General features: G+C 35.2%; 1 protein-coding gene across 1 annotated transcript; it reads right to left on the minus strand.

The window, feature by feature from the left end:
- Nucleotides 1-12,555: 12,555 nt before the first annotated feature.
- On the minus strand, nt 12,556-13,218 carry LOC124369531. The gene has a single exon (XM_046827554.1). The coding sequence runs from the start codon at nt 13,216-13,218 to the stop codon at nt 12,556-12,558; it is 663 nt and encodes a 220-aa protein (XP_046683510.1).
- Nucleotides 13,219-19,146: the final 5,928 nt, after the last annotated feature.

Raw genomic sequence — 19,146 nt, forward strand, 5'->3', positions numbered from 1 at the left:
GGTAGTCTAGATTCTTTGTTTGGAGATAATTCGATTGTAGCATGGTGATTTTTAACGCTTTCAAGAATGCCATGCCAACAAATATTGTTTCGAAAACCAGATACTTGATAAGTAAAGCAGCTGTTCCATGTCTCACTTTGGCGTTGAAATAAGCTGGTGTGAAATTTTGAACAGAGCCAACTCCAGATAAATTTTGGTTTAGGTTTAGCTGCGTTTGAAGACTGTTCCTCAGAAGAGGTCCACTCATCTACCTGTATTCTGCCGAATACTTTCTTTACTGCGTTGCTGCGGCTTCGCCATCTAGTATCTCCAATGGCTTCCAACTTGTACTCAGGAATTTGCTCCCTAAACTTCTGCAGTCTTTAAATAGAATCCTTTAAAAAACCCTGGGTCTCTTTCATTGTGTTGGAAAATGATATTGATACAGTGAGTCACTGAGCTGTATCAGATATTACAAGATTTACAAGTGCATATAGCACCTCGTTTGAATGTGATTTTGGATTTTGCTGGCCATTTGTTCTGTCAAACCATTATACCGGCTGCTCATGTTAGATGCGCTATCAAACGCATTTGCAACACAATCACTCAAAAGTATTTCAAGGTCTATCGATGCTCCAGAGAGAGAGTGTCAAATGAAGCCTCTATTGTACTAGAAAACACAAATTGTAATGCCAGTTGTCTCTCGCACACTCAATGTCATTTAACATGCTATCGCTCGGCAATATCGACGATAAGTTGCCTTAGAATAATCCAAATTCAATTATATTAATTGAAATTAAGGTTTTGTTTACTCAAGACGGTGTTAATTATATTATTAAATGAGACAGCATTGAAATCAAGTTAGCTGCTCAGTGTTGGTATTCTGACTGTAAAATTTGTCAGTTTTGGAACTGGAGGGCGCAAAAATTGCCATGCTAAACGACTCACCGGATACGTCCGGAGTAGTGTTGCGTGTTTACTATCGGGCGTGTGGCGGCGGCGCGGCTGAATAAATTCTCGGACAATATGAGCGCTTTTGTAGGTTTATTTTGATTTTAACAATAAAACAATTAGATATTTTCTAATTGTGTTGTGTGATTCTCTAACAAAATCACATTGTTCTGATATGTAGGCTTAGTGGTTGTGGAATATCTTACACGGAAGAGGAAGAATTTAACTTAATAATCACAGAATGGCTTACTTTAAGTATTGGTAATAATATTACTGAGTACTATGGTAGCGGAATCTCGCGCTTATAAAAATAAGAATAGCTAACCAACCTTTAATACTAAACATTATTTAATGATGTATTTTTGCACAACGACACACTATCATTACCGCCCCTGAGTGCACCAGTTCATGAAACGTGTAAAATCACGAACCATTTAAAATTATTGGATTAATAAACGTTTATAACAATGATATATTATGTGAATTAAAATTATGTAACGATTAAAACGATATATCAAAATAATTTTATGACCCCTCAGAGGAAAGAAAAAGTTCCATTATAAAATGTAAAAAAATTGTATATGTCGAATATATTACATTTTGGATCAAAAAAAAATCTTGTAAACCAAATTGTGGGTTTCAAAGTTGATAAACGTTAAAAAAACAATTGATTTTTTTCTCATGCCGCAATACAAATTATTAACGCTCGAAATAAATATTTACTGCTTTGCCCGTTGCGGCTCGAACTGTTGGATTAGCAGAATTGCGTTTGTTCGCAAAATTTCGTTTTTAACATTTTGTAAACACAATCAAAGTTTCGAGTTAGGTTGATAAACTGTTGATACTTTTCTCAGGAAACACTAATGTGCAAAAAGTAAATTACATTTTATGTTTGCAAAGTCAATTATTTTTGTTCGAAAACTACCATTATGGCATTTTTGTTATATGTTAATAACCAAGCGTTTTATGAAGATGAAGCTATAAAAATGTAATAATCTAATAGGAATAATACATTCAACTCATTTAATGTCATATTGTACTTTTTCAATGTTTTAAAAATCATCAAATGCAAAAATAGCTTAAATTTGATGAGTTTTGCATACTATAAAGATGTTATCACGAAATTTAAAAAATTATTTGTTAGAGATCACTGATGTCCCTGTTCATTAAAAAAACCTTTTACGTTTTTTAATTACCAACTCCCAATAGTGGTGGAGTTTTTGTGTTGAATGGGTATTGCGGGTTTTCGCCAGTTCTCGCAATTGATTATGAAGACATGACAACATCGTCGTGAATGTGAGTGTAGGATTTATTTGGAATTATCATTCCATTTGATATCTTGACACTTCTCAATGTGATAAAAATTGTCGTTAACAGTATCATGGTTATTCGTATTTCCGTCACCAGTTTACAAAATGTTTGTAATGGTTTATCAGTGACAAAATAAGTCTATTACTGAAGGTTAAACTATTAAGGAATCCCCACATAAACAATTGCATGGGGTTGAGATCAGGAGATCTTGCAGGTCAAGGTACAGGGCCTTCTCTACCTATCCAAGTTGGATAGTTAGCATTTAGCCAATTTCTGACGTCAGTAGTAGTGTGAGAAGGAGCGCCATCTTAGTGATAAATAATATCTTGGCGGTGTATAAGGTTGAACACATACAGCATTTGAGGCAAGTAGTGTTGAAAAAGATCAAGATACATAACTCCAGTTAAACTTCCCTGAAAATGTGAGGTCCCAAGAAACGATCACCAATCACACCTGCCCAAACATTAACTTAATACTAAATCTTCTCTTAAATGACTGCTCTCTTGCCTACGTCTGTCCATAAGACTTAAAAAAAAAATATTTTTCAATGTCAAAATGTAATAAATAGCGAGAAAAGTTTAACCTAACAGCATAATCATTAAGTTCAAGGCCATGCACTTTTATAAGTGTAGAATTTATTCTTTTGTAAAACCTTCAAAATTGTACTTTTACTCACGCCGATGTTACCTGCAAGATCCCTGCTACTTATCTCTAATGCTACTGTCTTGTTTAACTCTGTCCAATATTTGTTCTTCTGTGTTCAAATCCAACACTCACTCCGCTCCTTGTGCACAGATGTAAATACTTGTGTACTGGGAAATCGCTGATCAGGATATCGGACAGTGTACTCCCTTTGGGCCGCAATAGCGTTACCATCACAGAAACCATTCAAAAATGCAATTGGAATCACTGTCAACTGGAAATGACTAAAATCCAATAAAAGTTATCAAAAATATCCAAACCAAATATATCATTGGTTTCAGACCTAATCTCATGATAAGATGGGAAAGTGTGATAGAGTTAAGTAAGGCTAGATATCCTTGCATATAGTTTTAAACATAATAATTACTACCTAGATAGGTTTTATTTTAATCAGGTTCTAATTGAAAAATATGTCTAAGTGTCAGTGTAAGTCGTGACGCTACAAAAAAATCTAAAACCAGTTCTGCTTTGCTAGTGAACTTTTGATCATATCGTGTTTTACACTATTGAAACTCAGAAATGGTGCACTATTGAAAGTTACCACAGAGCTAGAAATCGTTTAAAACGGCATTTATAAATTGTTAGACCGTTTAAAATGTAATTATAATAATGGCTGTTCCTATAGAACTTTTTCAGGGTTTTAAATAGTTATAAAGGCTATTTCTATTATAATATAAACAAAATTCGGGGGAGTGCCTCAGACCCTCCATTATGCTGGGGGTATTCCATATTCTCTGGCCACCCGGTGGACCCATCAAACATAATTTTTATCTACGCCACTGATTGAAGCTACAACAAAAGGGAGTCACTGTTACTTTTTATTCACATCAAACCTAATTTACACTTGATTCACTTCGCCTAATATCATAATTGTAATACTTTTCAACCAACTCCAGAAAGTTACTTGGATTGGAAGTTAAGTATAATATCTTGCATTTGTTCTCTAAAAGAACGTTTTTTAGGATTGCAGGATAAATATATATGATAAAAAGGTGTAAAACAGCTCCCAACTGCTGTACAACTTGAATGATACAATATATAGTTTTAATAAGCTTCAAACATCCTGCTAATGTGGAAACTGTAGTAGAAAACTGATTGCTGATTGAAATCATTGGAATAACCTGTAAATTTTCAGGTTTTTCGTTATTGACAAACAGCTTATAGCAGGAACAAACTGAGAGCATAGTATTCATTTTACTAATAATCTTACGCTAGTAGGCGTGTATATACAAGGTGAACCAGACCGGGCTACTGATTGTAGCGGTATAACAAATGAAGTTACGAACTCCGTTTTAACTATAACTCTCCTATTTTATACCTAAAAAATTCGATACAATTATAAAACCCCCAAAAAATATGTTAAGGGTATTTCTTGGAGATTGGGGGGGTTGTTTTTGGTAAATTTGTAAATGTAAAGGTACAGGGTCTGGTACCTCATTTTAAAGGTCTCTTAACACAGAGGATTAATATAAATGTTTTTTAATTTATCTTTATGTAAATGTACAGGGTATTAAAAATCTCAAAACAACTTTAACAAGGGGTTTATTGTTACTTTATTAACCAACTTATGAAACTCCAAACGTTACCCAAATTAGTTGAGGCCCTTCCCCTCCAAAAAAATAAGTAAGAAAGTTCAGTTTTCTAAAAGTTTTAACATTTTTTTACATAATTATACATATATGTGTTTAAATTTCTTTCAAAGAAGTGGGGGCCAATCACTCTGTTTCCAATAATGCCACACCACGTGTTCCGCGCCCAATACCTTTGATTCTCTACAGTATGCATCCAATGTGGATTCTCTAAGGACCAACAACACATGTTATGGCGAATCACCTAGCCTGTTACTTCTAAATGTCACCTCATCACACCAGAGGACATCATTAAAGAAGTCAAGATCTTTATTCATTCCCTCTTGGGCAAATATACAAAAGTTGATACTCTGAAGATAGCTCTTCAATAAGCTCTTGATGTAACGATATCTTGTAAGGCAGCATCTTGTTTTCGTAAAGGATTCTTTAAATTGTTATTTGACTCAACGCAGTCAGCCACTAAAAAATCGGTAGATTTTTCGCTTCTAGCTGGCATCGCAATCTTCTTACCTTTGTAATCACAATGCACACTTCTAATTTCTCGAACACGATCGGCTAAACTTCGAAATGCCTTTCGTGAATAGTAATGTCTTTCAGGAAAGTGTTCAGCGTACAATTCAACTGCTGCAGTGAAGTTTTGATTCATGCACCCAAAACCATCAACATATCAAACTCCTACGCACTGATATAAACCATTTTAAAATTTAAATAAATAAAATTACAAACGAAACAGAATTACTTAAGTTTTACGGTTAGAAAGTTCCAAAATCTGAGTATTAAAACTGTTCCAAGAGTAACAAAGATAATTCTTCCTAGCTATCGTGTGCTTGTTCGGTGCTGAATTAGCTGTTTCAAAATTAATACACCAGGTTTTTTTTCTTACGTAGGGGAAATGCATTTACGCACATAGTGTGGGACTTGCCCCGTTCAACAAAAAATAACCACTAAACCCCCCATGTGCCACGGGTACCCAGGCCGGAAACCATTTAAAGGATTACTTCATCCTTGACCACGTGTCTTGTGCCCTAACAGAGCCGTGCTACTTTTCCGGAAGCCTAAGTTTCAGCCAGGCAACCCTCTTCTCGTTTCACGCTAAGGACAACGAGGAAGAACGTAAAAACGGCCCTCCACGTGTCCTTCCTTCACAGCATTATCCCCACCACGGTGTCTGTCGATACAGTACCTAAAGTTGAGACAAGCGTTCTTTTGTGCTCGGTGAAACGCTCGCACTCGAAGAACGAGAGATGAGCGTCGCCATCGTCCTTCTGACAGTACGCACACCGAGGAGATCCGGCCTTTTCCATCTGGTGAAGGTATTTCCTAAAGTAGCCGTGCCCCGTCAGGAACTGAAACAAGTAGAAATTAATCTTCCCGTGGCCGCGGTTCATCCAGGCGTTCAGGTCTCTGATGAGGCGAAAGGTCCAGCGACGGTCAGTACCCTCGTCCCACCTTTGCTGCCAAACTTGTATTGTTTCTCTCCTCGCTGCTCCCTACTCGGAGGCAAGGCGAAAGATCGTCCGTCTCTCAGAGGCGAGCAGGTCGAGGGGAATAACTCTGGCCACAACCATGACCGCCGCACCCGACACTGTGCGGTACGTGCAGGGGACCTCAAGCGCTGCTCTCCGCTGGACTCCCAGCACGCGCTTACTATACCTTTTGGTCCTCATGTTACGTTTTATACGAGTTTTATACTTGTAACAATGAAAAAAACATGTATTATTGTCATTCTTTACCAGAAGAACAATGCACACCTTATCAGTCAACAAAGGTTGACGGTGAAATTCCAGAGGAGCTAAAAACATAAGGACATAAAGATCAGGAAAATTGCCTTGCATCCTTATGGACAGATATTGAAATTGGGCCAGTGGACTTCGAATTAGAGGATTAAAAGAGTTTGATGATCTGAATCAATTTCACGAGGTTTATAAGGACATTGTTTGCTGATTGTTAATTATCTGAATAAGATTGTTTGAAAACAAATTGTAATAAATCAATACATATTGTTATATTTCCCTACAGAACAGAAACCGCTTTAAATATATCCAAAGTTTAGATGCAAAACGATTTTGTCTTTTTACTACCATTAATATCGTGTAATGCTACCATACGGTCGTATTTAATAGTTTTAGTTATAAATATTTTTAAATGTTCAAAATGTAAATGATTTTTAAATGGGGAAATTTTTGAGAACTGAACTTTCTTAGTTAATTTTTGGAAGGGTAGGTCCTTAAATATTTTGGGTAACATTTGGACTTTCATAAGTCGTTCAGTAAAGTAACAATGAAAAACTTGTTAAAGCATTTTTTTATAGATTTTTTAACTCAATGTTCATTTAGAGAAAGATAGATTGAAAACCGTTTTAAATTATCTGTGCTGTGTCAAGAGACCTTTACAGTGAGGTACCACGCTCCACCTTTAAATACCCCTCTCAGTATCTGTGCTGTGTCAAGAGACCTTTACAGTGAGGTACCACGCTCCACCTTTAAATACCCCTCTCAGTATCTGTGCTGTGTCAAGAGACCTTTACAGTGAGGTACCACGCTCCACCTTTAAATACCCCTCTCAGTATCTGTGCTGTGTCAAGAGACCTTTACAGTGAGGTACCACGCTCCACCTTTAAATACCCCTCTCAGTATCTGTGCTGTGTCAAGAGACCTTTACAGTGAGGTACCATGCTCCACCTTTAAATACCCCTCTCAGTATCTGTGCTGTGTCAAGAGACCTTTACAGTGAGGTACCACGCTCCACCTTTAAATACCCCTCTCAGTATCTGTGCTGTGTCAAGAGACCTTTACAGTGAGGTACCACGCTCCACCTTTAAATACCCCTCTCAGATTATTTGGGGTTTTTAAATAATTGTATATAATTATTTGGTCACTAAATAGGAAGGTACAGTTGAAACGGAGTTTTTATCTTCACTTGTTATATCGCTACAATCAGTGTGGCTCAGGTGGCCTGGTTCAACCTGTATACAGAACTGTTTTGTGATAATTTTATTTTTATTTGATTTAGAAATGAAGTGTCATGCAAAATTCAATGTCAAATCAAATAAATTGTATCAAACCATCTTCAATCATTGCGGCATAGGAAGACTTACTTTTCTATCACGCGTTTCTGGATCGCTGGTTGATTTAAACTGTATAAACATTGGTTACGTATACACAATATACATATAAAGCATAAAATCGTTACGAAATGAACAAATAAAATAAAACCTATGTTCTATTACATTATGGTCGGTCATCCTAACCTCGAACGAAACAGACTGTCACTGTGTATACCTGTCATGCAACTGGTGTTGAACAAATACAATGTTTGTACATCTTAAACTTTATTCATGTGTCAAATATAATGTGCTTTGAAATTTATTGTGCTCATTCAGGATATTTGTGGGTTCCATTCTAATTATTGTATATATATATATATATATATATATATATATATATATATATATATATATATATTTGAAATCGTTCTAAATTGTTGAGTTTTCAGCTTTTGGGTGCGTGTTTTCATTATTTCCTGGATTTATTTTGTATTATTGTATTCACCGTTTTCGTCCATTAAATGTTCAGAAAACCTTTTAAGGTTGAGACGTTTTCTTCGTAGATGTTCTTTATAGTGTTCTGTAGCTGCGTCCTGTTGGACCGATGTAGATTTTGGACAGCTACTATTTGATTTTGTATATTCTAAACTCTCAAAATCGTCTTTGTGTTTAATAATGATCTATAGGCTATGTTGAATCTTTGGTTATTTATAATGTTGTGTATTGAATTGTTAATTTGTTCGTGATATTTTAATTGGATGAACCCTTTTTTATTGTTTATAATAGATTGATTTTCTCATTTCCTTTTTCCAGAATAATATACTGATTATATGAGAGTTGCTTACTATATAAATGTTTCTTCTATTACCGTTTAATAAAGAAAATATATCATCAGAATACCAATCGTAATAGAATAGAATAGAATATGTATTTATTTCCATTTTTACATACAATATATACATTAGAAATAACGGAACAGAAAATAACCATCTAATCTCCAGTAGGTGATGGTTATGGAAATTAACAGAAACATGTACTTATAAATTAAACTATGGGAAAAAACCTTTAAAACTACAACTTAATTATTAGTCTTCCAAACATTACACTAAAACTAGCGGCTTCTGCAGCGCGTGAACACATACTATTAACTTAAAACATTTCTTCAAAATAAAGTTAAAAAATAACTAAAAATATAATAAAAAATATAATATAGTAGCAGCAAAATATAACAATACAGTATACTCATTAACAAACCATGATTCAACTAAAAATAGTAAAATAAACAGTTGTCCATAATTATAATAGATGTATAAAGATAAAATTATGTCAAGATTGAAAAAATAAAATTTAAAATGTCAGCACTATGAAGCCAATCTTTAATACTTTTTGAAAATAAATTGAAACTATTAATTTTTTAAATTTTATCAGGCAACAGGTTAAAAAGATTTGGCCCTAGATATACAAATGTTTTTAAAAAGACCGATTTATTTACCTTAGGTTTAAAAAAAAGACGCCTTGAAGTACTTCTGGTTTTATATGTTAAGTTTTCGGTTCCTCTGTTACCGCTAATTTAAAAAAATAACCGTAAAACTTTGAAAACAAACAGATTTTTAATTGGTAGTATTTTTAATTGCTTGAAAATATGTTCTGTGTGATCTCTTTGATTTTTAAATGAGATGAAATATTTTTGGGTTACAAGCAGCTTGTTAATTAGAACGTCATGGGTACCACCCCAAAATTGAATCCCATACTGTAATCTAGAGTTAATTAACGCAAAGTATAACGATCTTAAACACTTTGCATTGCAAATATTTCTTAGAAAGTAAAATGTTCTGATAGATTTCCTAACTTCTGAATGTAACTTATTTATGTGAGGTTTCCACGTAATTTTATTATCCAAAACAATTCCCAAATATTTAATCTCATTCACTTGTTCTATTTCATCGCAGTTACAGCGAGCTAAATCAGAGCAACTGTTCGCATGATATTTAAAAATATAGTTAAAATTAAAACCAATCAAATCAAAATTAATTATTTTTGTTTTTGTCGCATTTACCACCATTGTATTTCTATCACAACACTTTCGCAATATTACTAAGTCATGATTGATTGATTCCCTAATACCATCCCACCCTTCAGAAGAGTCAACGAAGGCAATGTCATCTGAAACGCTATTATTTCACCATAAAAGGGTTCCAATAGAAGGTCATTGATAAAGAGAGAAAAAAGATCTGCCGAAAGAACTGATCCTTGCGGGACTCCAAGACTAGTAAACTTTTCCTCACTTAGGCAAGAATTTACGCGAACTTGTTGTTTACGGTTTTCTAAAAAAGTTCTAAACCAATTAAGTATCGGGCCTCTGATTCCGGCAAATTCAAGTTTTGATAACCGAAAATCGTGACGAACCAAATCGAAAGCCTTTTTACAATCAATAAATAGTCCTGATACCTTCATGTTTGAATTTAAGTTGGAATAAATGTTGTGCATGAGTTTTTCAACAGCGACCTCAGTGCTTGTCCCTCTCTTAAAACCGAATTGATTATTTGAGAAAAATTTATTTGATTCAAGGAAGCTTAAAAAACACAATCTAACGACCTTTTCAAACATTTTTGAGAAAATAGAAAGGAGAGTAACTGGCCTAAATTGATCAATCGACTCATTGCCCCCCCCTTAAATATTGGCACAACTATTGATTGTTTTAATATTTCGGGAAAAAATTCCATGACAAAAGCTTATATTAATTATGTTTGCGAGAGGTTCAGCAATAATATGAATTATGTTTATTAATATAATTACATTGAAGTTGTCAAAACCAGTTGACTTTTTATTCTGCATAGCTTTACAAATATTTTCAATATCAATTTTATGAACAGGATTCATAAACATGGAATTATTCTGGTTATGTAAATTTAATGGTTCTTTAGAATTGCCCAAGTTTCTATAAGTAAAAGCAGTACTCAAAAAGTAATTATTTAGTTCGTTAGCAATTTCCGCATCATTTTCTAATACTCTCCCACAATCCAACGAAATTTTCTTAATAATTTGTTTTTTCTTTCCTAACAGATTATTGATCAAATTCCATTGATCTGCCGGTCTCCCTCCGCAATTTTGGAAAAGCTGTGCATAATATTGATTTTTACATTTATCGAGATCGGCTGAAAGTTTGGTTTTGAATACACTAAAATAATTCCTAAAGCCAACATCATACGGACGTCTTTTCAGTTGTTTATACAATTCCTGCCTCTTTTTAAGTCGGTTAAGTAATGCTTCAGGACTTGTTCTTCTAGCCGTTAGTAACTTTTTACTTTCAGAATTTTTTTTCGTACTAGCTCTTAAACAAGAAGTAATTGTATTATGAAAATTATTAAAGCTAACATTGGTGTCGTTATATACCAGTAGTTGATTGCAGTCTACATTTTGAAGGTCCGTTCGTAGCTTATCGAAGTCAATTGTCTGTTTTAGAGGTTGACCTGGAAAGGTTTTATTATTTTTGTTTGTCAGTTCATTATGACTTTTAAGTGAGAAAGTTAAACCAATGGCGTAGTGATCGGAAACGGCAATATCAAAAATTCCAGTTTTGCAAAGATTTCAATTACGCGATCTTACAAAGATGTGATCGATGCAGGTTTGAGATAATGTATGTACTCGTGTAGCTGTATTTATAAGTGATTCAAATCCATGATTATTTAATAATGACAAATAATTGTTTTTTTCTAAGTGGGAAGCGTTTTCAAATATGTCAATATTAATATCACCAATGATAATTGAGTTACAATTTAGTAAAGGTAGTAGTGTAGTAAATTCATCTAAGAACCGTGTCACATTAAACGCCTGCAATCTGTAAACAGCAGCGATCGAAAATGGAGTTTTGTTGACCATAACATTGATAAGCGTACAATCAGCTGACTTGAGCCGGCAGACGACGGGACCAGCTCTGACATCGTTGTGGACGTACAAGAGTGACCCCCTGCCCTGTACGACTCGTTACAACAAGAATAACAAGAATAGCCTGGAATCTGATAAAACTTCAACTCTGCTTCAGTTATCCAAGTTTCGCTCATTGCAATAAAATTGATGCTACTTTGTTAAATTAAATTATTAAATAAAGCCATAAATAAGTTGAAGTTCTTCCTTAGACTACGTATGTTTACATGCACTAAGTGTATATAATTTAAATCACAGTAAAAAAAACTATTTTCTAAATTATCAAATACAGGATTATCATTCATTTCAAAAGAATTTTAAAAGCGTGATATATTCATACTGCTTGAAAAAAAAAACCTAGAGTATGGTAGTGTCCTAATAAATACTACAAATTATAAATAAACATATACTTCTACATACATAAAACGACCATTATTTAAGTTTTGCCTTTACAAATGACATGCTATTTCATTTTTTATTTGTCCTTTTTCCAGGCAAATATTGCAATGTGATAAACAGTGTATTTTACGCAAAAAAAAAAAAAAAAAAAAAAAATACGCTTCAGTAATATGAACATAATAAAATATAGAATAAGTAAAGTCAAAACAACTGGAACAGTGTATTGTTATAAGGACGATCAGTGGCACTAAAGCTTAACTCCTTATACTTCAATTAAGTACCAAGCACAACTTAAAACGTAAAAAATTACTAAAATAAATAGATAAAACAATTTGCATTGAAAATTGATATGAATATAAAAATTTTCTTTTCTTTTGTTTATACGGTGAAACTATTGCGATTTTTAACTTAAAACTACAGTAAAATACAAAAATAAAATAGGTCAGTTACCACGGTTTCCTTATCAAAGTCCATATTTACTACCATGTTATGCGTCTCAGTTCCTCGACACTGCACACTCTAACGGCGTTCATTGCAATGGATTTCTTCACGAAGAACTTCCCTTCCCTACACCACACATGCTTCACGTTCAACTCCCTGCAGGCTTCTTTGAGCTGGCGAAGTCGCAGTTTGTTGTCCGGGGTGAGATGTTCGTTAATTAATAAAGACCTTGGTGGCAGGGAAGTTCCGGTTGACATCACGGGCCATGAGGGTCTTCTTCTTCTCGTTATGCTGCCATTCATCTCTCTTGTCCCTGGTAGTGAACCTGACGATGAGGGGCGGAGTCCTCGTCCTGCTGAACGTTGGCACTCTGTGCACCGCAACGATGGTACTGGGCTCCACCTCCACACCTATGGCTCTTCCTATGTCCTGCAGGATGCTCATCGAGTTTTCGCCTGGAATCTCCGGAAGTCCGTTGATCTCGATATTGTCCCTCCGCGAATACTGTTCTAAATCTCTCACCTTGGTCTCCAGAGCGCCCACCCTCTGTGACAGCTGCGCATTCTGAACCTTGAACGCTTCATTTTCCCTTCGTATCTCCTTATACTGGGTTTGTATTTCGGCCATAGCTTTATTGCTGTCGTCCAGCTTAGCCGAAAAAAAGTCCAAGGCGGTTTTAAAGTCTTGGAATTGGGTAGAGTGGCTCTTCAATTCGTCGGAAACCTCCTTTTTAAAGGCTTCAAATAAGCCGATCATAAATTCTTTAGTCAGCGTGGTAGCTTGCTCACCCAACTTGCTGCTGTTGATGCTAGATGTCCCCTTGGCCTTCCTGCATTCATCGCAAAACCACTTCTTCTTTGAGTCCCGAGTCTTCATGGAATCAGGAAACTTAGTCACAACACAGTTTAAGTGGAACTCTCTTCCACACGAACCTGCACATTTAATTGAGTCAGTTGACTCATCACAACGCGCAGAACACGCTACAGTTAGCCGACATAATTATTTGATCTAAATAATAATAATCAATAAATATAAAGTAGGCTAACCACGCACACACAGATACGACTCACTTGTTTTAACGTGCACGACAAGAAGCGATAAGCTCTTATCAGAGAACCGCTCAGTGCGGCTGACTGAGGAAGACTGAATAATAGGTGATTTATTATGCTTATTGTTTTTTGTTTCGCCGAGTGTATAGTTTATTTTATGTATGGTTTAAAAATATTTTGGCCACCACGCTATAAAGAGATAAAGCCGCAGCTATGCTTTTGTCTAAGGAGAATAAGCTGTCGTTATATTCAAAATAGTTTCGTTTTAAGACTGTTTTTGTCAAACGATTTAATCTCTTACTTTTATGTCTGGTTTATTTTGGCCTTGTAAATTAGTTTCCATGAGGTCTAGAGTTTGTTTTATTTTTTGGTATGGGGGAGATCAAATTGTGTTTTTGATAGATTTGTCATTTTGAAGTAGATTTCATTTCGTAATTGTATCTAATATTTTTATGTGTTGTACTCTAGGCAGTTAATAAAGTTTACTGGAGGTCTTAAAGGTTATCCTCCCTAATGTAATTTTGGAGTCCTCTTAGTGTGGGTGCATTGGATTTTGTTCTTGATTCCGGTTTTTGGATTGTAGTAAGTAAAGTTGATTTGTGGTGGAGATTACACATATACATAAAATCACACAATGTTATACAATCGAACGCACTATAAACTCTGTTCGTGAGGGGCACAAATTCTAATACTTTGCTAGGAATTTATGCTGACTGGGTATAAACTGTTGTATGTTTCAGCTCAAAATTCCATTTGATTGGGGTAGAATTGCGATAGCGCGTTACCGGCTACGCAGAATTGTATAATTCATAACGCCTGTTCCTGTCCCTAAAGGGTAAACGGACTGTAGGTCCATGACGTAAAACTGTCGGGGCTATTTCTTACAATATATTTCTTGAGCGGTCACTAGGTCCACGGTCCTGGCCTCACCCAAAGTCCGACTCACGGGTTTCGATTGACAAGGGATTGACAATGATTGTAGTCACATTACTGTACTTGAACAGGCGTTACTAGATCTAGAACTGTCAGAAAAAAATAATTTAAAAATAAATCAATGTTTGAATTAAAATTGTATGTACACAAAAATTGTACGTCGTCCTATCTTGCAATTCAATATCTTTATGTTTCTTTAAAACAATTTCTTTACATTTTTATTTATGATGTATTGTTTTACTTCATAACATGTTTCTTATTTCTGTGTTATAATAATTAATATGAAAGTACGTACATACATTTCCAGTGTAAATGCTCTATTTGGTCTTCTCTCATTTTAAAAATTCGTTTACTTTAAGGGGCTTTAATAAACGCATATGTCCCCACGTAATATTACAAGGATCATATCCTGTCACTTAGGCATCGTTATCGTTATCGTTATCAAAATAATAATTAGTCTAATGCCTGTTGTGCTTCTCATTCATAATATATTGATACATATTTTTAATCCTAAAATTTCTATATGTATTGGTTTTCTGTAATTGGATGAGCATTAGCAAAATCTATCACTCAAAGGGCTGTAACTTTTTGATTTCGTATGTCTGTCTGTCCCCACGATATCTCGTAATCGGATTGACCAATAGACTCGAAAGAGTTCGCATGAAGATTCATTTGTATATTACCAACCCTGAGTCCGTTGATGGTGCATGTCACCTATGGGGTTTGGTGGAGCGTTGGCGAATATTTGTACACAGGTCTTATAAATAACCATGATAACAACGATAGAATAGCAGAATACATAAATTTGTAAACAAACTGCGAACGGTCATATGGGATTTTTACACGTGAAATGTTTATTCAGAGAATAAAAAGAAAACGATTAGAGGAAAGTCAATGGAAAGTCGGTGACAATGTTTGATTTCAGTGCACTATTGCGTTGTACTTTCCTCCCCAGCTTACTGGAACGAATATTATACGAGTTGAACATTGCTATGAAACCCAACTTAATAAACAAAAATGTGACTGTATCACCTGGAAAATATCTCCAGAAATATTTCACCCATAGAGGTAAAATTTGGCATGAAACTTAATTTCTAAATACACAGGAATGTTTTCTATCTCTCCATGTCCTACCATGGAATTTTTTCCGGGTTTCATTGAAGTCTAAACTTGGTAAGCTGACATAAAATCTAAAATGTGTTATTTATTTATTTTATTTATTTATTTATTTCCTTCCAACGGTCAAAAACCAATTTACATTTATTAACTTATAATAGATGATTAAATCATACTTAAACAAAAGGGCCAAACCAAACATGCAACTGGACTCTAAATCAGATCTAGGCATAATTAACTAAATAATGTAATAAGAAAGTATAAATTATATTAAAAATTAGTGAAAGTATATAATAAATTAGTGATAATATTAACTTAATACACTACTGTAAGGTGTGATACCATATGGAGAAACAAAACAGACAAACAATAACAGTGCAAATAAACTATACAATTATCAACAACAATGAAAGATAAACTTTAAATGAATAACAAGAGTAAAAAAATATTAACATTAATGACTGATAGTGGTAAATAAAAAACTGAAAAAATAAAAAATATTTAACTTAAAAGCATATTTAACTTAAATGCATGCACATTACTGTCTAAGACGTGACATATGAATAAATAAAGAGATAAATAATAACAGTGCAAATAAACTATATAAAGTAAACAACAATGGGGAAAATACCGTAAATAAATAACAAGAGTAAAATATGTATAGGTACCAACAGAGAAAAAAAACTAGAAAAACAACAAATGCAAGCAATAAAATGTAAATATATAACCAAGAGGCACAGTCGTAATTATAAATGTGTAACAAAAAACAAGCAGAAACAATAACAGAGCAACACAACAAGAATAATGGGGGAAAAGTTATCAGACGATATGTAAGTCATGACAGGCTAGTCTCATCTCTCTCCTGAAGGCATCACAGCTCATATTAAAGAAGTCCAGATGTCTGGGGAGGTTGTTTGCCAGGCGTTGAAGACGTGGAAAAGCACTGTGGAACATGTACTGTGTGGTGTAGTGCCGCCTTGCAAACAGCTGGGGGTGACGAAGATGACGTGATGCCCGGAAGTCCAGCAATTCGAGCAGATCAGGTGCATCAATGACAGAGCAGATCAACTTCTTCAAGAAAAGCAGATCATGAACTGTACGTCTTGAATGGAGAGGTTCCAAGTTAAACTGAACTCGAAGGTCATCAATCGGCACATTACGGTACTCAAAGCCCAGCCGCAGCCCAATCAAACGAATGAAGCGGTTCTGTATGTTCTCAATATTTATGTTATTAATGTTCTATAATATTTATTTACTTGAACTATAATTATTTGTTGCGGTTTAGTACTTGAAAAAGTGTTAAACTTGTAATAGCAAAATTGTGGGAATCAAATTATACAGCATCTGACGTAGAAGGTACTGCATTATACCAACGATGGAACAAGAGGGAGAATAATTAATACAAACTTACATTTATGAAACTACTTCATATGTGATAGCTTAAGTTTCGGTTGGAGTACATTTTTGTTAATAATTACTATCTTAGCAGTTTACTGTAAAGTTGAAGAGGAAGCATCACTAGAATGAGTTCAGGTAGAAAAGCTAATGCACAGCCAGGTTAGTTTTGGAAAGTAGGATCGGTGGTCCACGGGAGTCGGCGTGGACTAACTGTCCTACCCTGCAGAAACGTGACGTCAGCCACATTAGGTGTGGACCTACAGTCCTACAATCCGAAAAGAGTACAAATTATAATATTTTGGTACAAAGTGGTAAACATAAGGTACTAATTACTATGTGAATTACAACGGGAAATTCCCCAGTGACATACACCTAACATAAGTTATTTTCATAGATTGAAGAAAAAAGATATATTGAAAATACAAATTTGTTATTTGTCAATTCTTCGTTAAATAACACTAGGGGAAAATGGAGCTTGCTTGACGTGTAAATAATAACGAGGATTCCGAAACTTGATGTACGTAAATATTTCGAACCATTGTTTTCTCTTGCTTGATATTCCACCCCCACCATGGCAGCGCTCCTTGCAAAGTAGCATATTAACGCAATATCGAACTATTTCATATTTACAAATATTGAAGAAGGATATTTGTTTCAACTGTAAATGACACAGATACATTGGTTTCTAATCTATTAAATCCTTCAAAATGATACTCTTGGCGGGGTTGGTTTTAGTAACTTTTTCTAATGTAAACATAGGAACACATAATGTAAACTCAGACCTTTACTCTTCATTATAAAGGTCTGAAAACCCTGAATATGTAAAACATATTTTTAAATTACGATTATCCGTGCATGCAGGGTGTGAAGAGGTATTAAAGCCTCCTGAGTGTAGCTCCAGTTCTCCATCATCTTACGTACAACGTCTGAACTCTGATGCTGTTGCAGAGATGACTCCTGAAATGTGGAGTCATGTTCGTCTGAAGGAATAAAAAATTGACGGTGACGAAGAGCTCAACGACCTTTCTGCATCGTTTTGACATCAGAGGCACCTAGACTATAAAATGTAGTTCAATCTAGGTAAGAAGCATTCTCACTGATTCATAAAGTACAAAATTGAGTGCTCTACGGTAATAACTGACACGATCTCAGAGCACGGTGGAGCAACCGAGTTTTTTTATACAAAACACAGCTATGGTGAGAAGGGTCTATTAAATGTGAATTTTGAGTTTAGCTCCAGTTCTCCTACCCCTTAAGTGCAGCATTTAACATCTGATACTGTCGCAGACTTGACTCTTGTAATCTGGAGTTATGTTCGTCTGAAGGGATCTAAAAATGGTCGCTGACGAAGAAAACTAATGTTTCAAAATGGCGAAAGAACAACCGAATAATGGGAATGCGTACAAGAAACTTTTTATAATTAAATAAACAAAATGTGAATTAACGCAAATAATCCTTCCAACCTCCCAGGAAGTTAAAAAAACTGAAAGTAATAAGTCTATAAACAGTAAGAAATACCCCTTTGGCGCGTGTAACTTGTATTCTTTGACAACTGTGCATCGCATCAACTGCGACGAACCCCTGAACGCCAAGTACTAAACGCCAAGTACTGAACACCGAGTACTGAACGCCATTAAGAAAGCTCAAAATTCAACAATGGACAACAATGAGGCGGCGCAGCGCGACAAGCGGCGCAGCGCGCGCATTACTCCCAACTTCTGCTGCTCCCTGGCGGCCGCTTCACGCAACTTCAGTCGGTGTCTTCTCCTTCGCGCACGAACACTGCTATCTTCCCCTCTGTTTCTCTCACCCTCCCCCCACTATTCCTCACATTTCCACGCACATTTTTTTTATTGTTTCATTTATTTCGTGTGTGTTTCGGTAGACATTTTCGTCTATCAGAATTCAAATCGAGTTCCGTTACGTTTAGGCATCGTTCGGTGTGTCTCCTAACTTTGTTTACATCGTCGATGTGACAGTTTTGACTCCGTTCTGGTGTTCGCACAGTTTTATTTACATTTTGAGTGTTAAGTTAAGTTCACTAAGATACGTCCTCTCCTAGTCTACACGTTAAAACTTTATCTTCTACCTTTATTCTAAAAACACAATAACTTTTGTACATAGCATTACACTGTGTAACAGAGCCGATATTTTTATTATATAGTGGTAGATTTTTTTACTACCGAGTGTGTATTTTTCTAATATACCCGATTTGGTTTCTACTGATTCGGCATAACAAGTGATCGCCGTCCAGTTTGAATGCGCGCCTAATTCACCTGATGGGAGGCGTAGTGCAGTGTAGCTGGGA

The sequence above is a fragment of the Homalodisca vitripennis genome, chromosome X (assembly GCF_021130785.1).
Source record: "Homalodisca vitripennis isolate AUS2020 chromosome X, UT_GWSS_2.1, whole genome shotgun sequence".
Taxonomy (NCBI): Eukaryota; Metazoa; Arthropoda; class Insecta; order Hemiptera; family Cicadellidae; genus Homalodisca; species Homalodisca vitripennis.